Here is a 25,994-nt window from a genome sequence, read left to right on the forward strand (position 1 = left end):
GGGACTAAATGCGCGTGCCGCCGTGCCTGGCTAACTTTTGTACTTTCAGTAGAGACAGGGTTTCACCATGTTGCCAAGGCTGGTCTCGAACTCCTGGGCTCAGGTGATCCGCCTGCCTTGCCTCCCAAACTGCTAAGATTATAGGCATGAGCCACCATGTCCGGCCCTGGCCTTAAACTTTGTTTTTATGCCTCTTTCTAACCTAAACCATGTTTAGATGCTGAAAATGAATGAAGGTATCAGGGTTAATGCATAATTCTGAAGCAGTTTGTGAATCAACAGAAAAGTAATTGTTTCATAGAATTTTAAATCTCTGTATGGCATATATAATTCTGGGTTGTGTAGAATATTATTCTTTTCATGCTTATTGTGGAATAGAGATGTTTCTGTATTTGCTCAAGAATGATGGTGGTTAAAAAAAATAGCTTTATTATAGTAAAAACATAATAGTCAATTGGTTTTCTTGTTGGTGGACCCTTGCTATGGCTTCAGGTTCATGGTTTTGAGGACCTAGGAGATTATATAGTTAAGTTTATACACTCATTAAGATTGTTATGTGAAAGGGAGTAAGATCTCTAAACTGGGGCACATGAGCATAAAAAAAGAAGGTGTGGAAAATTTAAATTTATAATAATTGCTGCAAAATAAAATTGTAGGTTTGCACAATAAAATTGTAGATTTGCACAATACGATTAGTAAGTAAATGGCAAAACTCCTTTACCAAGAGTGTTCAGATTACTGTCTTCTGTACATTATACACAGGGACGTATAACATCTCTTTCCTGCATGTGTTACACAAATACCCCATATTTCCCAGTGACCCAGCTTATAATGGCCTTGAGGCTCCTGTGCATCTTGCAAGGTGGGGAGTGGCTGTAACACAACTGGGAGGTACACTGAGTAGCTGGCAGGAACAGCAACTTCAGATATTTCTCCTATCATCACCCAAGACTAGATAGAGTTAGCTATCCTTTTTTTTTTTTTTTTTTTTTTTTTTTTTTTTTTTTTTTTGAGACGGAGTCTCGCTCTGTGGCCCAGGCTGGAGTGCAGTGGCCGGATCTCAGCTCACTGCAAGCTCCGCCTCCCGGGTTCACGCCATTCTCCTGCCTCAGCCTCCCGAGTAGCTGGGACTACAGGCGCCCGCCACCTCGCCCAGCTAGTTTTTTGTTTTTTGTTTGTTTGTTTTTTTTTTTTGAGACAGAGTCTCGCTTAGTCGCCCAGGCTGGAGTGCAGTGGCCCGATCTCGGCTCACCGCAAGCTCCGCCTCCCGGGTTCACGCCATTCTCCTGCCTCAGCCTCCCGAGTAGCTGGGACTACAGGCGCCCGCCGCCTCGCCCGGCTAATTTTTTGCATTTTTAGTAGAGACGGGGTTTCACCGTGTTAGCCAGGATGGTCTCGATCTTCTGACCTCGTGATCCGCCCGTCTCGGCCTCCCAAAGTGCTGGGATTACAGGCTTGAGCCACCGCGCCCGGCCGAGTTAGCTATCCTTAATTGCCTGTGTCCAAGTGTACTTGATTTTATCAGAAAAGAGTCAGGAAAGATGTGTTATCAGTATTTGGCATTCAGACTGAATGAGAAGTTAAAAGCGAGAACTCTGTTTGCTATGCTTGCAACCCACAGGACACTAGGCGAAGCCATAGCTGAAGGTGGTATTAAATATAAGGTGAAAGTTTAACAAACCCGTCCTATTTTACTTTAATGCAGTTATTCATAGTATGTTGTTAAAAAGAAAAATCTGAGACAAATGTTAAGCTGGGTGGGATACCGGAATAACAGATGTACATCAGGAGAGTCCTGGGCAGACTGGACCATATGGTCACTCCAGTTATAGAGCACGTATTGTTCTGAGTTTGGCTCTGATTTCTCCCAGTGATGTGTATTTAAAATTTGGCTAAAATTTAAGTCTAATGTGTATACATTAGCATTATTTTTCTGAGTTAATTATATAATAAGAGTATTACCCTAAAATTCTTGAAAATTGAGTGTCATTAATTACTTGTTTTTTAAAAGTGGTGAGCCAGCAATACTGAACCTGACCGAGAGGTAAAATAATCTTCTCTAGTCTGCCATAACACTTGCAAGGGATGTTTCCCAAACCTTTAAAGCTGCCTGGGCATGTGAAGTTTTCTGTTTAGTTACTCCTGTTTGTCACTGGAAAAACAGTAGCCTTTTAATCTCAAAACTCACAGCAGTCCATGTAAATTTAATTTACTTCTGCCTCATTTGCAGTTTGGAGAACGAGCCTCAGTAATTCTCCTGAATCCTATTACGAATGTAAATTTAGGACTCCAGATTTCTAAAATTCTGCTTTGGACAAATTTTGGATCAACGATCTCTGATTAATTTGGGAAATTTTAGATGAACAAAAGTACTTGTAGATACATCATTATTTTGATGTTACTGGTAGTAGTAGAACTTTATTATGCTTTATTATTTCTTTTTTTTTTTTTGAGACAGAGTCTTGCTCTGTCACCCAGGCTGGAGTGCAGTGGCCAGATCTCAGCTCACTGCAAGCTCCGCCTCCCGGGTTCACGCCATTCTCCTGCCTCAGCCTCCCGAGTAGCTGGGACTACAGGCGCCCGCCACCACGCCTGGCTAGTTTTTTTGTATTTTTTAGTAGAGACGGGGTTTCACCATGTTAGCCAGGATGGTCTCGATCTCCTGACCTCGTGATCCGCCCGTCTCGGCCTCCCAAAGTGCTGGGATTACAGGCTTGAGCCACCGCGCCCGGCCTATGCTTTATTATTTCGCAAGCAAATTAAAAGAAATTTTAGTCAACATCCATGTCCCCAATCTGGATTCTACCATTTACTTTTCTTTAAAAAACATTATTTTTATAACGGCTTTATTGAGATATAATTCACAGACCATGTACTTTGCTTATTTAAAGTGTCCAACCCCATAGTTCTTAGTGTATTCATAGATTTATACAACCATCACCCCCCATTTGTACAGTTAATTTTAAAACATTCTCATCCCCCCTCCCCCAAAAGATCCTCTGCCCTTTAGCAAAGGCCCCATTTTCCTGCAACCACTCCTCCCTCCCAATCCTAGTCAACCACAAATTCGTTTTCTGTCAGTAGATTTGCCAATTGTCTTAGTCTGTTGGGGCCGCTAAAACAAAATACCAGAAACTGAGTGGCTTATGAACAACAAAAATTTCTGACAATTCTGAGTGCTGAGTTCAAAATCAAGGGACCTGCAGATTCAGTGCCTGGTGAGGGCCCACTTCCTGGTTCATAGAAGTGCTTCCTGCACTTCTATGTGCAAGGTGAGGGGCCTCTTTTTTTTTTTGAGAGTCTCACTAGTACAGTGGTGTGATCTCAGCTCACTGCAACCTCTGCCTCCTGGATTCAAGCGATTCTCCTGTTTCAGCCTCCTGAGTAGCTGGGCATGTGCCACCATGCCCAGCTAATTTTTGTATTTTTAGTAGCGACGGGGTTTTGCCATGTTGACCAGGATGGTCATGAACTCCTAACCTCAGGCGATCTAACTACCTTGGCCTCCCAAAGTGTTAGAATTACAGGCGTGAGCCACTGTACCCAGCCCCTAGGGCCTCTTTTGTAAGGGTACTAATCCTATCCGTGTGGGCTCTGCCCTCATGCTCTAACCACCTCCCAAAGACCTCACCTCCTAATATCACATTGGTGATTAGGTTTCAACATACGAATTTTAGGGGGACACAAACATTCAGACCATAGCACCTATTTTGGACATTTTGTGACTAGAATCTTAAAATATATGGTGTTTTGTGGCTTTCACTTAGCATAATGCTTTCGAGGTTCATCTTGTAGCATGTATAAGTACTTTATTCCTTTTTATTACCTGCTAATATTCCATCGTATGTGTACCACCTTATATTTATCTACTCATCAGTTGGTGAACATTGGGTTGTTTTCACTCTGGATATTGTGAATAATGCTGCCATGGACATTTCTGTATAAGTTTTTATCTAGACAAAAGTTTTCATGCTCTTGAGTACATACCTAGGAGTGGAATTTCTGGGTCATATGGTGACTCCGTTTTTTTTTTTTTTTTTGAGACGGAGTCTCACGCTGTTGCCCAGGCTGGAGTGCAGTGGCGCGATCTCGGCTCACTGCAAGCTCCGCCTCCCGGGTTCCCGCCATTCTCCTGCCTCAGCCTCCTGAGTAGCTGGGACTACAGGCGCCCGCCACCGCGCCCGGCTAATTTTTTTTGTATTTTTAGTAGAGACGGGGTTTCACTGTGGTCTCGATCTCCTGACCTTGTGATCCGCCCGCCTCGGCCTCCCAAAGTGCTGGGATTACAGGCTTGAGCCACCGCGCCCGGCCGGTGACTCCGTTTAACGTTTTAGTGAACTGTCAGACTGTTTTCCAAAGCAGCTGCAACATTTTATATTTCTGTCTGCTGTGTAGCAGTATATGTTAAGATTCTCCAGAAAAACAGCAGGCTATAGACAGAGAAATAGATAATAGATATGTATATATAGAGAAATATGAGAGGAAATTTGTTAGGGGAATTGGCTGACACAATTATGAAGGCTGAGAAGTCCCACGATAGACTGTCTGCAGGCTGGAGAACCCACCAAGCTGGTAGCATTACTTCATGTAAGTCTGAAGACCTGAGAACTGGGGGAGTCCATGGTGTAACTCTCAGTCTGAAGGCCTGAGAACCTTGGTGGAAGAGGGTTGGTGAGAGGACGATGGGAGAGTGGCTGCTGGTGCAAGTCCTGGAATCCGAAGGCCATATCCTGAAGTTCTTATATATAAGGGCAGAAGGTGTCCTAGCTCCAGAAGGGAGATAATTCGACTTTCCCCTGCCTTGAATTTGTTCTGCCCTGGCCTCAGCCTATTGGATAATGCCTGCCCACATTGGATTCGATCTTTCTTTCTCTGTCTACTGATTCAAATGCCAGTCTCTCCTGGAAGCACCCTCAGAGACATACCCAGAAATAATCCTTTACCAGCTCTCTGGGTATTATTAGTCTAGTGAAGTTTATACCTGAAATTAGCCATCACTATTTCTCCACATCCTTTTTTTTTTTTTTTTCCCTGAGACAGAGTCTCTGTCGCCCAGGCTGGAGTGCAGTGGTGCTATCTTGGCTCACTGCAACCTCCACCTCCCCAGTTCAAACGATTCTCCCACCTCAGCCTCCCAAGTAGCTGGGATTACAGGCATGCGCCACCACACTGGCTAATTTTTGTACTTTCAGTAGAGTCGAGGTTTTCCCACGTTGGTCAGGCTGGCCTCGAACTCCTGACCTCAGGTGATCCACCTGCCTCGGCCTCCCAAAATGCTGGGATTACAGGCATGAGCTACCACGCCTGACCTACTTGTCTTTTTGATTATAGCCATCAGAGTCGCTGTGAAGTGGGATCTCATTCTGGCTTTAATTTGCATTTCCCAAATGACTGATTATGTGCATTTTTTCCATGTGCTTATTGGCCATTTATGTATTTTCTTTGGAGAAATGCCTGTTCAGGTCTTTTGCCCATTTGTTTTTTTTTTTTTTTTGAGGCAGAGTCTCATGCTGTCACCCAGGCTGGAGTGCAGTGGCACACTCTCAGCTCACTGCAACCTCCACCTTCTGGGTTTAAGCAGTTCTCCTGCCTCAGCCTCCCAGGTAGCGGGGATTTCAGGGACCTGCCACCATGCCTGGCTAACTTTTTTGCCCATTTTTAAATTGGATTATTTTTCTTTTTTATTGAGTTTTAAGAGTTTTTTGTTTTGTTTTGTTTTGTTTTTTAAGTCTAGAGATGTTTCTTGTCAATATGATTTGTGATTATTTTCTGCCATTCTGTGGATTATCTTTTTACACTTTCTCAATGGTGTTCTTTGAAGCACCAAAACCTTTAATTTTGAGGCTTAATTTATTTCTTCTTTTGTCACTTTCATTTTTGGTGTCATCTAAAAAACTGTTGCCTAATTCAATGCATATCACAAAGATTTGTGTAATTACCTATGTTTTCTTATAAAAGTTTTATAGTTTTTGCTCTTATTTATGTCTTTGTTTCATTTTGAGATCATTTTTGTATCTTTTCTAAGGTGGATTTAATCTGACTTATGGTTTTTTAACAGACTGGCTCTTAGATTTGGATGACTGTTGGCCTTGTTATTGACACGCTGGCAGAGCTTGACCGTCAGTGCCCCGGAAGGCTGAGGGTAACAGTTGCTCATTGTGGTAGTATCTTTTTATATCAGCTTTGTATCTTTAGTATCGGTTTGTGGAGAGAGGTGGTAGTTTAAAAAACTCACTAATAGGTGTTTTGTTTTGCTTGTTTTTATTGTGGTAAAATGTACATGCAGTGAAGTGCATAGATCTTTAAGTATGTAGTTTGAGTTTTGACATATATATGTACTCATGTAACCGTCACCCCAATTGATATAGAACACTTCTGTCACTTACAACATTCCCTTGAACAACAAATAGAATCAGAAGCACTCTGGATTTAACAAAGTTATGTTTTTAAAAAATGCAAACTTGGTGCAGTATTTTTAAGTAAAAACTTTTTTCAGTTATTAAAATCTTTATCGGTTTGTCTGTTAGGCATATTATCCTGTCTAATGTGGTACATCTTGGGTTAACCAGGTCTGTCTCTCTAGATGTTAATAGTGCTTCCCAGTGGTTTCTTTTCTCTGATGTCTTTCCTTCATTAGTTACTCCCTTATTAAAAGAAAACGATAAATGTGCATTTGTATTTTAATGTCTAAAGCTAAAGAATCAGTGTAACGTTTATCATAAAGATAAAGTCACAGAGAGATGGCCATAATTATAGACATTTTGTACAATTTTGACTTACACTCTTTGTATTTCTGTTGTATATGGCCAGCAAAGGCAGAATCAACACATGTTATTAATATTTATTTGTTGTATATATTTATGGGGCACAATGTGATGTTTTGACAAAGTATGTTGTTAATTCAGAGCCTGCTATGGATGCTTTGATACTAGTTTTTTGGGTTTTTTTTGAGATGGAGTTTTGCTCTTGTTGCCCAGGCTGGAGTGCAATGGCGTGATCTTGGCTCACCACAACCTCTGCCTCCTGGGTTCAAGCGATCCTCCTGCCTCAGCCTCCCAAATAGCTGGGATTACAGGCATGTGCCATCACACCTGGCTAATTTTGTATTTTTAGTAGAGACGGAGTTTCTCCATGTTGGTCAGGCTGGTCTCAAACTCCCAACCTCTGGTGATCCACCCGCTTTGGCTTCCCAAAGTGCTGGGATTACAGGCATGAGCCACTGTGCCCAGCTTGATATTAGTTTTTTAAATGTTACTTAGGCTGGTGGTAGAAACATCTTCACAAAGGCATATGATATACTAATTTTTAAAATTGTACTGTGGCATTTCAGTTAGCTATTGCCACAATAATGCTGATTAACAACCATAAAATCTAAGTGGCGTACAAACATAAGCATTTATTTTTTGCTCATGAGTTTGTGGGTCAACTGACATTGCTCAGCTCCACTTGATCTTGTCCTTTTCCTGAGACTAGTACACTCATGATGTTATGGTGGCAGAAGCCCAAGAGGCAAGTGGAAACACTAAGACTGCTTAAGGCAGCAGGGCCTGGTGGCTCACACCTGTAATCCCAGCAGTTTGGGAGGCTGAGGTGGGCGTTATCACTTGAGCTCAGGAGTTTAGACCAGCCTGGGCAACATGACGAAACCTTGTCTCTACTAAAAATACAGAACATTAGTCAGGTGTGGTGGTGCACGCATGGGGGGGTCCCAGCCACCTGGGAAACTGAGCTTGGAGGATTGCTTGAGCCTGGGAAGCGGAGGTTGCAGTGAGCTGAGGTCGTGCCACTGCACTTTAACCTGGGTGACAGAGTGAGACCCTGTCCCAAAAAAATAGGCCGGGTGCGGTGGCTCAAGCCTGTAATCCCAGCACTTTGGGAGGCCGAGACGGGCGGAGCACGAGGTCAGGAGATCGAGACCATCCTGGCTAACACCGTGAAACCCCGTCTCTACTAAAAATACAAAAAACTAGCCAGGCGAGGTGGCGGGCGCCTGTAGTCCCAGTTACTCCGGAGGCTGAGGCAGGAGAATGGCGTAAACCCGGGAGGCGGAGCTTGCAGTGAGCTGAGATCCGGCCACTGCACTCCAGCCCGGGCTACAGAGCAAGACTCCGTCTCAAAAAAAAAAAATAAAAAAAAAAAAAAAAATAAAATAAAATAAAATAAAATAAATGAAGACTGCTTAAGGCTTGGCGTACTATGACTTTTGCCCTCGTTATGTTGGCCAAAGCAAGTCTTGTGCTTGAGCCCAGTGACAAAGGTGAGGGAAGTGTATTCTATCTGTAATAGGACAAGCTGCAGACTCAAGTGATAAAATCATAGATACAGGAAACGGTGAAGAATTAGGGCCAATGATGCAGACTGTTGTATATGGAAAATTGAAAACATTTGCATAAGTACAGTGAAGAGTATAATGATCCCTCATGTCCCTATCCAGTTCAGCAATTATCAACATGTGACCAGTCTTTCATTTATGTTTATGTAGTGCATCACAGTAAGATAGTTACATATGTCTGGTTGTCTGTTTTTGTATGTTAAGCTGCATTGGTTGATTCAGATATTACCAACTTATCCATCATTATCAGGTTTCTCATTAACCTTTTACCTAATGGTTTTAATAGCCACTGTTTTTCAGTGCTTCTCAAACATCTGTAGTGAAGACCATTTTAAAAAAATTTCCAGTACTGAGGACTGCTACTTTTGTAAAATACAATATATTTCTAGACAAATGAAAATATAAAATCTAATATATTTTAAAAGCCCCCGATATTTATTATAGATGCAACAGAAATAAAATTACTTTGTCAACTTGTTATGCAAATTTATGGATGCTTATGTAAAACTTATGTATTCTTTTTTTGTCATGAACTGGTAACAGTTTGCTTAAAAATGTTCCTTCGCTAACTATGTGGTTACTCTGGTAGAGTCAGAATACATGCTTGATTCATTCTCATTTTCAGTATTATTTTACCAATTTTGTAAATAGTTTTTTCAGGTTTTATTCATTATTTCCGATGGTGCAATTAATGTATGCTATATAATAGAAAGGGTCACATGTAGAAAAGAGACTGGCTTTATGAAGTACAAAATAGTAACATCTTGAAAAATGGACCACATACTACCTACATACTAAACACTTGTGAAATTGTGACACTCCATTACTTAAAGTTTATTTTTTTTCTTTTTGTTTTTGAGACAGAGTCTCACTTTGTCACCTAGGCTGGAGTGCAGTGGCACTATCTCAGCTCATTGCAACTTCTGCCTCCTGGATTCAAGCCATTCTCATACCTCAGGCTCTCAAGTAGCTAAAACTGTAGGCGCAGGCCACCATGCCTAGCTAATTTTTGTATTTTTAGTAGAGATGGGGTTTCACCATGTTGCCCAGGCTGGTCTCAAACTCCTGAGCTCAAGTGATCCACTTGCCTCAGCCTTCCAAAGTGCTGGGATTACAGGCATGAGCCACTGCGCCTGGCCTAATTTATTTCTTAAGGAAAAAAATGTATAAATATCTTAAAAATACTTTAGGAATAGTGATCATATGATAATCAAAATTAAGAGTGTTCACAAATTCAGTATATTTAGAAAAATATAGCCCTTTGATTATCTTTCATCTCTTCATAAAAACTGTCTTGTGTTTTAAGGTCATCTTTAGTACACTGATAGTATGGAAAGATGAACTGAAGAGAACGAGTCAGAGTTTGGGTATACATTTGTATTGTTTTCATTTCTTCGCTTCTTTGCAAGATACCTTTGGTTCTTCATGCAAGCAGGCTACACATGTGCACACACTTGAAATCACCTTCAAAAGTAATTTTTGTTAAAATAGTAGATCTCCGTCACCACAGGAATGCAGAGTGAGTCAGGACAACTAGAGGTGAATGTAAGAAAAAACCCAAGGAGTTTAACAGAACAGAATTGATCAGACTGAATGCAGTTCAGAACTTTTTGTTCTAATATTTTAATAATTTGACAACAGTTTTTACTGAATGTTTACCCTTTTCAAAATTGTGTACGTTGCCAACTTTAGGAAACAAGCAGATTGATTCGGGCTGATTGATACTGGTTTAAACCTACCCAAAGATAACCTTGTTCCTCAGTTGGCTAATGCTTGTTATTGAATAGAAAAACTAGCTATAATGAAGATTTTAGGGAATTAAATATCACGAGGCAGGCCGGGCATGGTGGTTAACACCTGTAATCCCAGCACTTTGGGAGGCTAAGGCAGGTGGATCACCTGAGGTCAGGAGTTCAAGATCAGCCTGGCCAACATGGTGAAACCCCGTCTCTACTGAAAATACAAAAATTAGCTGGGCATGGTGGTGCACTCCTGTAATCCCAAGTACTCAGGAGGTTGAGACAGGAGAATCACTTGAACCTGGGAAGGGGAGGTTGCAGTGAGCTGAGATTGCACCACTGTACTGCAGCCTGGGCAACAGAGTGAGACTCTGCCTCAAAAAAAAAAAAAAAAAAAAAAAAATCACAGGGCAAAGAACAATATACTTTCATTTAGTCAACAGTGCCAACTTTTCTTAGTTATCTGAGAACTGGTCACATACGTATATTGTGTCAACAAAATAATATTGCCTTAACTTTCTGGAAAGACAAGTCTTAGGATAATTGAAACTCAAGGGGAAAATGGGCATTGATTTCAAAGGTTAAAAAATCAGATTAGAAATTGTGGCCCTGAACCAACTTTAAATTTCCGCTCAAATTAGAAGAAAAAGATAATAGAGAATTGTTCTATTTTCTTACCCCTAGTGTTCATAATGTACAGATTACATACGGTAGAACTGTATTCATTTTACCTGAGAAGATAGAATTCGTCCACCCAATTCCATGGTTTGGGTATGTGTATGGGGTTTTGGCTGTCTTTAGATGGGTGCTAGAACTGGTATCTAAGTTAAAGCTAAATTGCTTTTTAGTTCATTGATTTAGATAGTATATTCAGCTGTTCATTATATGCTGGGATGGTGCCCACATGAACTTGAAAGGAGCTATTGGCCCCTTGTGATAGGGCAGAAGAGAGTCTGGATTACTTTGAAAAATTAAGAGATGTGTTTGGTTAGCAAAAGAAGATGAAACTGCAGTCAGAGGTACAAACTGGTTCAGTTAAGGAGGAAAAATAATTGAATTTGAAACAATATACATAACATGTAGAAATTAAGTAGTCTTTAATGAATACCTACTAGCTTCAAATCTCATTAGGGAAAAGAGTTTTCTCAGTGTATGAAGTTATTAACCAAGAGCGGTGAAAAGCTGAGATAACATTATATGTCAGTAGAGACTTGTATTTCCCAAACCTATCGAACATTGAAAACTTAAACATAGTAATTTATTGAAGGCATTCCCATAGAATCCTATGTGTTGTGTACTCAGATTAAAGGAGGGAGTGAAAATGAACTCAGATGAATTAAGTGATTGAAATTTTTGTTTATATTGTTCAATAGCTACGCATTTGTTAGTATAAGACCAATGGAACAACAGTGGTCATAATTTAGGCAACATGAAACAGTTGGTAATTGGTAAGCATTGCTTATATGACCAAATGTAGATCTAATACTGTGCATTATTGCATCAGGGTATGTCTTGTGACTTCCAGATTTTTTCTCAGGTATAAACACAGTTTTCTCAAGGCATTTTATACATTTGTTACCTAAAATGAACAACTGTGTAACTGTCATCTATACCTAGAATTTTTTATCAGAGGTATTTCAGATTTTGGATTTCGGAGTATTTGTATTATACTTACTGTTTGAGTGCCACTAATCCAAAAATTCAAAATGCACCAATGAACATTTCATTTGAGCATCATATCGGTGCTCAAAATTTTTCAGGTTTTTGGATTAAGGATGTTTAACCTGCATGTAGAAAGAGACTTATTTAGACAAACTTGAAAGACTCATGTCCTACTTACACGTGGGTTGTCGTTTTGTTTTGTTTTTTGTTTTGAGACAGAGTCTCGCTCTGTTACAGCCCAGGCTGGAGTGCAGTGGCATGATCTTGGCTCACTGCAGCCTCCGCCTCACAGGTTCAAGTGATTCTAGTGCCTCAGCCTCCAGTGTAGCTCGGATTACAGACATGGCTGTTCTATGGGAAATTCCTTGAGACACACTGGGAATCCCTTTCCCTAAAGGAAAAGCTTTTCTGCAACTTTATGTAACTCAGTATGAGTAACAATTAACAATGGCAATAATAGTTGTGTCATTGGACTAGTGGAATTTTAAGATATATTGTAATTTCAGAGATGCCTGGCTGCTTTCACTTGGCAAGTTTGAAATGATTCATTCCTGTTTTGGGGATTTTTCAGCCAGAAAAGACAGCATACCACTCTGGAGCTATAGAGAATTTTAAGAGCAGTTTTGGCTAAAGAATAGGCCAGGTTCTTACAGGTCTTGGGAAATATTTTGAGCTTTATTGAACATTCTAAGAGGAAGTCACTGTAAGGTTTTGAGCAAAGGGAAGATTTGAATCTGATTATTTTTTTCTTTCTATTAAGCACGCTGGCATGTTATCCAAACTCAGTATCACCAGTAATGGAACAAAATGACATTGTGTCTTTGCCATTGTATCACATCAAGAGGAGGCATGGTAACATTACCAATGTAAATTTCTTGTTAAATGTTGATCTAGAATTTGATCATGATACAACAAAGAGATCCAGTGTGGGACATACTACAAAAAGCTGGTGTGATCTTTAAAAAAGGTCAATGCCATAAAAGACCATACAAAGGTGAGGAGTGAATAGTTGAAGGAGGCAGTGAATGAAAATGTGTGTGCTGTGTGTGTGGTCCTTGATAGATTTTTTTAAAAACCATGGATTTTTAAAAAAACCATAAACAGGCCGGGCGCGGTGGCTCAAGCCTGTAATCCCAGCACTTTGGGAGGCCGAGACGGGCGGATCACAAGGTCAGGAGATCGAGACCATGCTGGCTAACACAGTGAAACCCCGTCTCTACTAAAAAATACAAAAAATAGCCAGGCGAGGTGGCGGGTGCCTGTAGTCCCAGCTACTCGGGAGGCTGAGGCAGGAGAATGGCGTAAACCCGGGAGGCGGAGCTTGCAGTGAGCTGAGATCCGGCCACTGCACTCCAGCCCGGGCGACAGCGCGAGACTCCCTCTCAAAAAAAAAAAAAAAAAAAAAACCCATAAACACCTTGTTTTCAACAATTGGGGAAACTTACATGTAGACAATTATCAGTTTTAACTTTCTTGGATGTGATAATGATATTGTAGTTACATAGGAGATTGTCCCTGTTTGTAGGAGATGCATGCTGAAAAGGTTTTGGGGGAGTGAAAGGTATACAGTTTATTTTTAACTCGTTCAGGTGGAAAAAGTATATGTAGATGGAAATAAAGCAAATATAGCAAAATGTTACTGATCATTGATATAGATGAAGAGTGGTGTTTATTATACCAAACTTTCAACTTTTCTTTAGGTTAAAATTTTTAAAAATAAAAAGGGATAGGGTAGAATAAGTACATGGTAAGATAACAGAACTACAGAGTCTTAAACTTTTTGATTTAACACTTTAGGTTCCAGCTTCATTCAGTGTTACATGTGAGATGATGGCCTCTTATGAAAAACCTCGGTAAAGTTTATCAACATTCCTTTTTTTTTAATTATTAATTTTTTTTTTAAGAGATAAGATCTTGCTGTATTGCTCAGACTAGTCTACAATTCCTGGGCTCAAGTAATCCCCCCACCTTAGCCTAAAAAATTATGTGTGCTTTTAATCTAAAATACCCAAAGGTTTTTTTTTTTTTTTTAAATCCAGCAATTTTGCTGGAGTATGTCTTAGGGTTGGTCGTTCTGAGTTCATAGACTAATGTTGATTCATGTTCTCTCTTGCCTTGTGTAATTTTTAAAGTATCTTTTAGCTCCTATAGAAATGGTATATTCTAGTTTTGATCTGAGGATGTCTTTCTGGCTTACTGTCATAGAGACATCATTCTGTTCTTTATTCCTTCTATTTTTTATTTTTATTTTTTTTGAGACAGGGTCTCGCTCTGTCACCCAGGCTGGAGTGCAGTGGCATGATTATGACTCACTGTGGCCTCAACTTCCTGGGCTCCTCTCACCTCTGCCTCCCGAGTAGCTAGGACCACAGGCACGTGCCACTACTCCCAGCTAATTTTTTTTTTTTTTTTTTTTTTTTAAGACAGAGTTTCGCTCTTGTTAAGGCGAGAGTACAATGGCGTGATCTCAGCTCACTGCAACCTTTGCCTCCAAGGTTCGAGCGATTCTCCTGCCTCAGCCTCCCAAGTAGCTGGGATCACAGGCATGCGCCACCACACCCAGATAATTTTGTATTTTTAGTAGAAATGGGGTTTTACCATGTTGGCCAGGCTGGTCTTGAACTCCTGACCTCACCTGCCTTAGCCTCCCAAAGTGCTGGGATTACAGGGTGAGCCATGGCACCTGGCCTAATTTTTGTAATTTTTGTAGAGACAGGATTTCTCTATGTTACCCAGGCTGGTCTTGAACTCATGGGGCTCAAGCGATCTGCCCACCTCCACCTCCGCCTCCCAGAGTGCTGGTATTACAGGCTTTAGTCACAGGGACCTGGCCTCCCTTCTTCTTACTTTTAGTAACTTTGTATGGGATTTAACTTCTATACTTTGTTTCCTTTTTGTGTGAATTTAGTTTTCCTCAACTTTTAGAAGGAAACTAGTCAAGATAATGTTTCTAACTTTATATAACTCCCTCTTCTGTTAAAAAATTATGGCAGTTGTTTTCTAAGGATTCCTGGCTCTGTCCCTGTGCCCCATGTTAGTCTGTTCCTTCTCCCTTTTTCCTGTCCTGTTGATTTTGATTCATCTCCCAGCAGTGACTCTTCATAGCAGGCCCTCTCCTGGAAAGGATCTCTGACTGGTTAGTGTCAAGGGTTCATGGGGGTTAAACTCCTCTGGCCCCTTTATGCCTTACCTTGGGTTCCCTGTTACTTGTGTATTATTGGTGTGGACAAACCTCCTCCTAGTGCGCTGCAGTTCTCTAATTGGCTGCTGTGCCTTCTGGGTCATACCTCTTGGGTGTTGAGAATTCTCCTGTTTTCGGGTCCTTTAATAAAGCTGGATTGCTTCCCATGTAGGTGCTATAGCACTAGGGTTTGTGACTGTGGTAGTCTGTCACCACCAACTTGTATTTTGGGGTTCTTGTAAAGGTCATTGCTATCTAGTTCAGTAGTTATGTGGGATCCAGGAAAATCCAAAACATTTCCATCTCTACTTTTCCAGAATCTGCTAGATCTTCTTGCCCCATTCTTAAAGAGTTTGCTGTATATGGTTTAGTTTTTTCCTTAATATTTTTTTCTTGATATCTTAAAATATATCTTTATGAATATTGCCTACTTTATTGTGATGCACTCAGGGCAGTTGAGGGATAGTCACCTTAAGTCTTTAGGCATTTGTCTTTTTAATAACTTTATGTAAATAGATGTGGTAGATTTTCCTGTCTTGTGATGCTGAATTTTATTTGTCTCTGCACTGATGTGACTAAGTTTCTTTTTTCTCATTAGGGTGGTTTTTCTAATCTCTTGAAGTCCAATTATCAAACTTTTCAACTGTGTGTGAAGTGGGAGTAAATAAATTCCAGGTTTTGAGGGAGAGGAACTTTGCCTTTACTAGCGGGAGCGTTTTTGCTTTCTCCTGAATTGTCAAAGCTGTGACAGTTGCTGCATAGGCAAGGTCATACCCAAGGTAGAAGGAAATAGGGCAAGAATTCAGTTTCTTCAGTAACTTCTTGTGGCACAGAATTGAACATTTATTGCTAAGAAAACAGGAATATTCTTTTAAAATACCTTTTTTGAGTAAAGATTAGTTTACTTAAATACAGGCAGTCCTTGCTATGCAGGATAAGTAAAACGACTAAAAATAATAATGCAAGCTGAAACCGTGCAAAGCAATTTTAATAGTCAGTGGGAAAATTACAATTGCTTTGTGATCTTTAAAAATTTTTGTTAAAACACTAAAATCTTTTGTCAATTACAAAAGTATAGGGGAACAAAAAAATAAAACTACTGTTTACTACAGTGTAACTTAAAATACTAAGAACATTGAGAATTAAAGTACTTTATTTCTTTGTAAAAAGCTTGCCAGTAGTAGTTTCAATAGTAGTTTAAAGAGTACTTCTCTGTGTCTTTTCTGTGCCGTGGTTGCTTCCAACATTTTATCCTTTGCACTTTTAATGTCATGAAATGTCCTAGAGTTTCTTTAATGTGAACTATTTTCCTGGAGTCACTTCCTCTGGGACGTTGCCATTCTTTCCATCACAACCAGTTTCCTCACTGATGCTGGTAAGTTCCCTGGCTGTATATCTAGAGGCCCTGAAACCTTGTCAGCCTTGCCATAGTCAGCATTTTCTTCTATAACTCCATATATTCAAATTTCACTCCAGTATTATCACTTTTCATTTCTTTGCTGCACTTTCATCTTTGTTGGCCAGCCCCATTTGGATTATCTGTATTTGTTTTTTTGTTTTTTGTTTTTTTTTTGAGACGGAGTCTCGCTCTGTTGCCCAGGCTGGAGTGCAGTGGTGCGATCTTGGCTCACTGCAACCTCTGCCTCCCAGGTTCACTCCGTTCTCCTGCCTCAGCCTCCGGAGTAGCTGGGACTACAGGTGCCCGCCACCACGCCTGGCTAATTTTTTGTATTTTTAGTAGAAACAGGGTTTCACTGTGCTAGCCAGGTTGGTCTTGATCTCCTGACCTCGTGATCCGCCCACATCGGCCTCCCCCAAGTGCTGAGATTACAGGCGTGAGCCACCGTGCCCGACCAGATTATCTGTATTTGTAAAAAGTCCTTTGGGGCTTATCACTGTAAGACAGGCAACACACTGCACTCTTGGCTGTTTGTTGTCCAGTGACCAATCACCAATAGAATGAAAGAAGGGAGGTGATTGGTCACTGATCCTGATGTTCATCTGTTATTTACATGGTGGTTTGTGGACTGAAGAGCTGGCAATGAAGTTTGTCCTTTATGTAATTACTTACAGTAATGTATGATAACTGAAATTTGAGCCATGTTGTTGGGGACTGGTAATTAAACCTTGGTATAAACCATAGTAATTGAAATTTGTGCATATTAGGATTATGCAAGTCAAGAACTCCGCCTGTAATGTAAAAAAGCATACTTAGATTTGGTAAAAATGGTGAAGATAGTAATGGGACTGAGTCTGAGAAATTTATGCAATAATGTAGTGCTTAAAAATATTTTTTAAAAAGTTAAGATTATTTTGAGATACGTTCCATCAATACTGAATTTATTGAGAGTTTTTAGCATGAAGGACTGTTGAATTTTGTCAAAGGCCTTTTCTGCATCTATTGAGATAATCATGTAGTTTTTGTCTTTGGTTCTGTTTATATGCTGGATTACGTTTATTGATTTGTGTATGTTGAACCAGCCTTGCATCCCAGGGATGAAGCACACTTGATCATGGTGGATAAGCTTTTTGATGTGCTGCTGGATTCAGTTTGCCAGTATTTTATTGAGGATTTTTCCATCGATGTTCATCAGGAATATTGGTCTAAAATTCTTTTTTTGTTGTGTCTCTGCCAGGCTTTGGTATCAGGATGATGTTGGCCTCATAAAATGAGTTAGGGAGGATTCCCTCTTTTTCTATTGATTGGAATAGTTTCAGAAGGAATGGTACCAGCTCCTCCTTGTACCTCCGGTAGAATTCGGCTGTGAATCCATCTGGTCCTGGACTTTTTTTGGTTGGTAGGCTATTAATTATTGCCTTAATTTCAGAGCCTGCTATTGATCTATTCAGGGATTCAACTTCTTCCTGGTTTAGTCTTGGGAGGGTGTAAGTGTCCAGGAAATTATCCATTTCTTCTAGGTTTTCTAGTTTATTTGCGTAGAGGTGTTTATAGTATTCTCTGATGGTAGTTTGTATTTCTGTGGGGTCAGTGGTGATATCCCCTTTATCATTTTTTATTGCGTCAATTTGATTCTTCTCTCTTTTCTTCTTTATTAGTCTTGCTAGCGGTCTATCAATTTTATTGATCTTTTCAAAAAACCAGCTCCTGGATTAATTGATTTTTTGGAGATTTTTTTGTGTCTCTATCTCCTTCATTTCTGCTCTGATCTTAGTTATTTCTTGCCTTCTGCTAGCTTTTGAATGTGTTTGCTCGAGCTATTTATGACAAATCCACAGCCAATATCATACTGAATGGGCAAAAACTGGAAGCATTCCTTTTGAAAACTGGCACAAGACAGGGATGCCCTCTCTCACCACTCCTATTCTCAACATAGTGTTGGAAGTTCTGGCTAGGGCAATCAGGCAAGAGAAAGAAATAAAGGGTATTCAGTTAGGAAAAGAAGAAGTCAAATTGTCCCTGTTTGCAGATGACATGATTATATATTTAGAAAACCCCATCATCTCAGCCCAAAATCTCCTTAAGCTGATAAGCAACTTCAGCAAAGTCTCAGGATACAAAATCAATGTGCAAAAATCACAAGCATTCGTATACACCAGTAACGGACAAACAGAGAGCCAAATCATGAATGAACTTCCATTCACAATTGCTTCAAAGAGAATAAAATACCTAGGAATCCAACTTACAAGGGATGTAAAGGACCTCTTCAAGGAGAACTACAAACCACTGCTCAGTGAAATAAAAGGACACAAATGGAAGAACATTCCATACTCATGGATAGGAAGAATCAATATCGTGAAAATGGCCATACTGTCCAAGGTAATCTATAGATTCAATGCCATTCCCATTAAGCTGCCAATGACTTTCTTCACAGAATTGGAAAAAACTGCTTTAAAGTTCATATGGAACCAAAAAAGAGCCCGCATCTCCAAGACAATCCTAAGTCAAAAGAACAAAGCTGGAGGCATCACGCTACCTGACTTCAAACTATACTACAAGGCTACAGTAACCAAAACAGCATGGTACTGGTACCAAAACAGAGATATAGACCAATGAAACAGAACAGAGCCCTCAGAAATAATACCACACATCTACAACCATCTGATCTTTGACAAACCTGACAAAAACAAGAAATGGGGAAAGGATTCCCTATTTAATAAATGGTGCTGGGAAAATTGGCTAGCCATAAGTAGAAAGCTGAAACTGGATCCCTTCCTTACTCCTTATATGAAAATTAATTCAAGATGGATTAGAGACTTAAATGTTAGACCAAATACCATAAAAACCCTAGAAGAAAACCTAGGTAATACCATTCAGGACATAGGCATGGGCAAGGACTTCATGTCTAAAACACCAAAAGCAATGGCAACAAAAGCCAAAATTGACAAATGGGTTCTAATTAAACTAAAGAGCTTCTGCACAGCAAAAGAAACTACCATCAGAGTGAACAGGCAACCTACAGAATGGGAGAAAATTTTTGCAATCTACTCATCTGACAAAGGGCTAATATCCAGAGTCTACAAAGAACTCAAATTTACGAGAAAAAAACAACCCCATCAAAAAGTGGGCAAAGGATATGAATAGACATTTCTCAAAAGAAGACATGCCTACAGCCAACAGGCACATGAAAAAATGCTCATCATCACTGGCCATCAGAGAAATGCAAATCAAAACCACAATGAGATACCATCTCACACCAGTTAGAATGGTAATCATTAAAAAGTCAGGAAACAACAGGTGCTGGAGACGATGTGGATAAATAGGAACACTTTTACGCTGTTGGTGGGGTTGTAAACTGGTTCAACCATTGTGGAAAACAGTATGGCGATTCCTCAAGGATCTAGAACTAGAAATACCATATGACCCAGCCATCCCATTACTGGGTATATACCCAAAGGATTATAAATCATGCTGCTGTAAAAACACATGCACACGTATGTTTATTGCGGCACTATTCACAATAGCAAAGACTTGTAATCAACCCAAGTGTCTATCAGTGACAGACTGGATTAAGAAAATGTGGCACATATACACCATGGAATACTATGCAGCCATAAAAAAGGATGAGTTTGTGTCCTTTGTCGGGACATGGATGCAGCTGGAAACATCATTCTGAGCAAACTATTGCAAGAACAGAAAACCAAACACCGCATGTTCTCACTCATAGGTGGGAATTGAACAATGAGATCACTTGGACTTGGGAAGGGGAACATCACACACTGGGGCCTATTATGGGGAAGTGGGAGAGGGGAGGGATGGCATTGGGAGTTATACTTGATGTAAATGACGAGTTGATGGGTGCTGACGAGTTGGTGGGTGCACCACAGCAACATGGCAAAAGTATACATATGTAACAAACCTGCACGTTGTGCACATGCACCCTAGAAATTAAAGTATAATTAAAAAAAAAAAGTTAAGATTAAGGAATTATAGAGAAAATCCACGAAGATGTGTGTGTGTTTGTGTGTGTGTGTGTGCGTGTGTGTGTGTGTATACAGTAACACTAAGGGTAAAGGTCTGAAAGGACAAAGTTTTAGTTTGTTCTGTGATCTTACTTTTCTACATTATTGCATATTCGTGTGACCAAAACCTTCATTTCTATGACCTGAGTAATTTCTTCTGGCACCGGATTGGGTCTCTCACAAATCCTCCTATGTAGATGACTGACTTGCTTGTTCCTTTTTTTTTTTTTTTGAGACGGAGTTTCACTCTTGTTGCCCAGGCTGAAGTGCAATGGTGCAATCTTGGCTCATGGCAACTTCCACGTCCTGGGTTCAAGTGATTCTCCTGCCTCAGCCTCCCGAGTAGCTGGGATTATAGGCGCCCACCACAATGCCTGGCTAATTTTGTATTTTAAGTAGAGGCGGGGTTTCTCCGTGTTGGTCAGGTGATCCGCTTGCCTCGGCTTCCCAAAATGCTGGGATTACAGGTGTGAGCTACCATGCCTGAACGCTTGTTCCTTTTTGCAGCAGAAGGAATAATGGTGTTGTAGGTGAGGCCTGCATTTATTTTTTGCAGATAAATGGAGAAGGGATGAAGGGTGGAAAAGATTACACAAGTGGCTAAAGGATTGACTGAAGGTTTTTATGTGCAAATTTTACAACTAGAGGGAGAAAACCTCCCTTAATATGTTTATTGTAAACATTTAGGACATATTGAAGAGTGTAAGGAAATAAAAATAGAAAATCACGTATAGTTCCATTACTTAGATGAACTACTTCATCTCTCTGTTAATATTTTGGTGTATGTCCAGCCATACTCTTCCTTTTTTATGCATGCATACAGACTTTTACACTTTTATACAAGCCATATTTAAGTGGCATTATACTGTATATGCTTCCTATAAGTGGATTTCCAGGGTACACAGAAACTTTTAAAGAGGTTTTTTTTTTTTTTTTTTTCTGAGACGGAGTCTTGCTCTGTCGCCCAGGCTGGAGTGCAGTGGCCGGATCTCGGCTCACTGCAAGCTCCGCCTTCTGGGTTTATGCCATTCTCCTGCCTCAGCCTCCCAAGTAGCTGGGACTATAGGCGCCCACCACCTCGTCCGGCTAGTTTTTTGTATTTTTTAGTAGAGACGGGGTTTCACTGGGTTAGCCAGGATGGTCTCGATCTCCTGACCTCGTGATCCGCCCGTCTCGGCCTCCCAAAGTGCTGGGATTACAGGCTTGAGCCACCGCGCCCGGCCAAGAGTTTATGTAAAATTTAAAATATACAAAATAAAAAAGCAAACAAACAAAAAATCCAGGATAGAGACCAGATTAGTACAATGAACTTAATGTACCTATCACCCAGCTTCAGTGATTTTAGTACCTGAGCAATCTTGTTTCATCCATAGCCACCTACTTTTGCATTATTTTGAAACATCTTCCAGGTAAGTATTTCAGTATATTTCAGTTAGCAACTTGACATTTTGCCAAATTAACCTTCCTGAAAAGTGTATCCATGTATACCTGACAGCGATTAGATTTAAAAAGTCTTTTTATTTTTATTTATTTTTGATACAGAATTTCGCTTGTTGCCCAGGCTAGAGTGCAGTGGCGTGATCTCAGCTCACTGCAACCTCTGCCTCCTGGGTTCAAGCGATTCTCCTGCCTCAGCCTCCCCAGTAGCTGGGATTACAGTGCCCACCACCACGCCCAACTAATTTTTCATATTTTTAGTAGAGACAGAGTTTCACCATGTTGGCCAGGCTGGTCTTGAACTCCTCACCTCAGGTAATCCACCTGCCTTGGCCTCCCAAATTGCTGGGATTACAGGCGTGAGCCACTGCACCTGGCCTAAAAGGCCTTTTAAAAATCTTAGTGTTATGAGTTAGATGCATATATCATTTTCCTCAGATAATACAAAAAAATCCTAACAGTGAATTAGGCCGTTCTTATACTCTGGCATCAAACTTTTAGTTTCCCCATCAGTATATATCCCTCATAAAAATGTTGTGACTATTGATAGGGTGACCAAATAACTTACTGTCCAAACTGGGACACTTTGAGATTGAAAGGATGCACTGTTAATAATAATGTCCATTTAAGGAACATAAACCAGGACTATATTTTGGCGCAGCTGGATTGTATGCTCATCCTACCATTAGGTCATGTATATAAGGTATATATATATACAGACGATCACTATATTACATAGTCAATAAATGGTAGCATTTATTAAGTTTAAGTGTTTAATATATGCCCATGCATGGATATATATTAAAATCTTCCCTTTAAAAGGGGTATTTTGAATTGGTAACTCATAAAGTCCTAAGTTTTCATTCCTGTGTTTTTTTGGAGCTGACAGTGATCATTAATTTTTTTTTTAAGTACTGTAGCTTTAATTTTCATAATTAGGACTTTGTATTTGTATTGATATTTGCAGCTGGAGAATGCTGGAGGAGACCTTAAGGATGGCCACCACCACTATGAAGGAGCTGTTGTCATTCTGGATGCTGGTGCTCAGTACGGGAAAGTCATAGACCGAAGAGTGAGGGAAATGTTCGTGCAGTCTGAAATTTTCCCCTTGGAAACACCAGCATTTGCTATAAAAGAACAAGGATTCCGGTAGGCTTTTCACTAATCTTTTTATGAGGAGATTGAACTTAGATTGTGGAATATTTTATTATTAATTTGCTTGAGCACTGAATTTTTCTACGAAAATAAGATATGGAATGGTTTTATGAGTGATTTCCCATGGCTCTGATTTGGGGAGAAAAAGGAAAAATTTAAGCTTTCAGTTTAAAGGGATTAATTTTAATTGCACAGTTGAAAGAACTTACTATCTTTTGAGTATTTTATGTTTTATAGGATTTGTGGGTCAGAGTTAGATGTAGCTGTTGTGGTCATTCATTCATTTACCCAAAAGCATTTTATCAAAGGAAAGTAGGAAGTTGGCTAGAATACTCCAAAGAGAAGAAATCTGTGTACAATAAGTGTTTTTGCTTCCTGTCCCAATAGACTAGTTTCCAAAGTATGGAGAAGATTTCTTAAATCTAATATACAGGCTAATTTTGACAGCTTGTACCCTTAGAACTAGTCAAAATAACAGCCAGCTTATATCGTTTCTTCCTTTAACCGCTATTTTTGGTTAGTGTCATGCTTTCTTTTTTTATTTTATTTTATTTTATTTTATTTTTTTTTTTGAGACGGAGTCTCGCTCTGTCGCCCAGGCTGGAGTACAGTAGCCGGATCTCAGCTCACTACAAGCTCCGCCTCCCGGGTTTACGCCATTCTCCTGTCTCAGCCTCCCGAGTAGCTGGGACTACAGGCGCCCGCCACCTCGCCCGGCTGTTTTTTTGTACTTTTTAGTAGAGACGGGGTTTCACCGTGTTAGCCAGGATGGTCTCGATCTCCTGACCTCGTGATCCGCCCGTCTCAGCCTCCCAAAGTGCTGGGATTACAGGCTTGAGCCACCGCGCCCGGCTTATGCTTTCGTTTTTTTGAGACAGAGTCTCACTTTGTTACCCAGGCTGAAGTACAGTGGCACGATTTTGGCTCACTGCAACCTCCACCTGCTGGATTCAGGCGATGCTCCTGCCTCAGCCTCTGGAGTAGCTGGAACTACAGGCGCATGCCACCACACCTGGCTAATTTTTGTATTTTTAGTACAGAATGGGTTTCACCATCTTGTCCAGGCTAGTCTCGAACCCCTGACTTCAGGTGATCCGCCTGCTTAGTTTCCCAAAGTGCTGGATTACCAGCGTGAGCCACTGTGCCCGGCCAATGTCATGCTTTTTAATTTTTTTTTAATTGTTGTTTTTTCTTAGATTAAGACTGTTATGTGGAAGCAAGCAACTGTAGTTTATGTCCTTAATTGGCTTTTAAACTTTAATATTAGATGTACTATGCTTTTCCCAAAATTTAAAATTTTATTTTTCTTAAAAGAATTATCTTTCTAGTGTGAAAGTGGTTAAAAGAACTTTTAAAGACTTCACAGACATGTGTGCATTATCCTGTGATATTTTGGCTCTGAAGTAGAGTGAATTAGAAATTAGAAAAGGCGGGTTTAAATTTAATTCTGCTCTAGTGTTAGGATACAGATAAAAAATGACTCTCTCTTTTAAACTATGGAATTTTAGAGTAATAAGGGACCCTCGAGTTTATCTAATTCAGCTGACTATTTACCAGTAAGAACTAGTTTTTTAGAGGGATCAAAAAACTTTGTGATAAATCTGAATGGCTCTCTGTCAGATCAGAGCTCCATCATTCCCCTCACCCAAAACAAATGAAAAATCCCCAGCAAAGTAACAGACTAAATAGATACTAGAATAGGATAGCTGAATACTTGGTGAGAGAAATCTAATGGGTTTCATGTCACTTGATCATAAACAGTGTCTAGGTTCAGTTTGTACCTCAAATTTCCCTTATGTAGCAGGAGAATAGGAACTATATCACTGTGGCTTTTATTACTGTAATCCTTTCTGCAGAAATAACTATTTGGCCACCCCTTTTCTAGAACATCTTGTGACATGAGAGACATCTTAACCTACTTATTTTTGTTATTATTATTACTTTTTTGAGATGGAGTCTCACTCTGTTGCTCAGGCTGGAATGCAGTGGTGTGATCTCGGCTCACTGCAGCCTCTGCCTCCCAGGTTCAACCTGGCAGATTCTACTGCCTCAGCCTCCCGAGTAGCTGGAATTGCAGGCAGGTGCTGCCACACCTGGTTAATTTTTTTACTTTTAGGTGAGATGGAGTTTTGCCATGTTGGCCAGGCTGATCTCGAACTCCTGACCTAAAGTAATCCGTCCGCCTCAAGCCTCCCAAACTGCTGGGATTACAGGCGTGAGCCACCCCATGTGGTCCATCTATTTTTAGAAACTTGATCTGCCTGATACATAAAATTGGTATTTGGAATGAATTATGGCTTATTGGACCTTGTAATTGCAAGTTATTTTCAAAATAGCAGGCTAGAAATGGAAGGCTCAAAGAGTGATTAGCTTTTAAAGATTTGTTGAAATAAGACGTTCTTAATTGGTTTAAGTACTGCTTGAGTTTTATCCTTAACTAAGTCCATGACTTTTTTGTTTTTTTAATAGCACTAAGAATCTTATATCCTTGAGTTATTTAGCAGATTAAGGAGTACTAGGCAGTCCCATGGTGGTTATCCTTTGTGAAACTAAATATAATATAATAGAATCTAGAGGTCTTGGTTATTAAGTATGTTTTATAGAATTTCAGCTTCTGTTTGTTTTGGTTTTTTTTTTTTTTTTTTTGAGACGGAGTCTCACTCTGTTGCCAGGCTGGATGGAGTGCAGTGGCGCGATCTCAGCTCACTGCAAGCTCTGCCTGCTGGGTTCACGCCAATCTCCTGTCTCAGCCTCCCAAGTAGCTGGGACTACAGGCACACACCACCACACCTGGCTAATTTTTTGTATTTTTAGTAGAGACAGGGTTTCACCATGTTAGCCAGGATGGTCTCAATCTCCTGACCTCGTGATCCTCCCGCCTCGACCTCCCAAAGTGCTGGGATTACAGGTGTGAGCCACTGCACCCGGCCTTAGCTTCTGTATTTTTAAGGAGTTAGGTTATAGATCTACCCTTAGGGGTAACCGCATTTCCCTTTAGAATTGTTATCTTAAATATCTCATATTTATCATCTGAATAGGTTGTCATCCATCTCTCTTTTGCAGGACA

General features: G+C 40.2%; 1 protein-coding gene across 3 annotated transcripts in view; it reads left to right on the plus strand.

The window, feature by feature from the left end:
- Positions 1-25,994, plus strand: part of LOC105488600 (guanine monophosphate synthase) — a 73,291-nt gene that overhangs the window by 5,089 nt on the left and 42,208 nt on the right. For 2 of the 3 annotated variants that reach the window (XM_071091127.1, XM_071091126.1), the window contains exon 2: positions 22,740-22,921. In XM_071091127.1, the coding sequence (XP_070947228.1) occupies positions 22,740-22,921 (182 nt within the window). Of the gene's footprint in view, positions 1-12,706; positions 12,728-22,739; positions 22,922-25,994 lie in introns of those variants that run through there. The other variant, XM_071091128.1, reaches the window with a different exon arrangement.

The sequence above is a fragment of the Macaca nemestrina genome, chromosome 2 (genome assembly GCF_043159975.1).
Source record: "Macaca nemestrina isolate mMacNem1 chromosome 2, mMacNem.hap1, whole genome shotgun sequence".
NCBI lineage: Eukaryota > Metazoa > Chordata > Mammalia > Primates > Cercopithecidae > Macaca > Macaca nemestrina.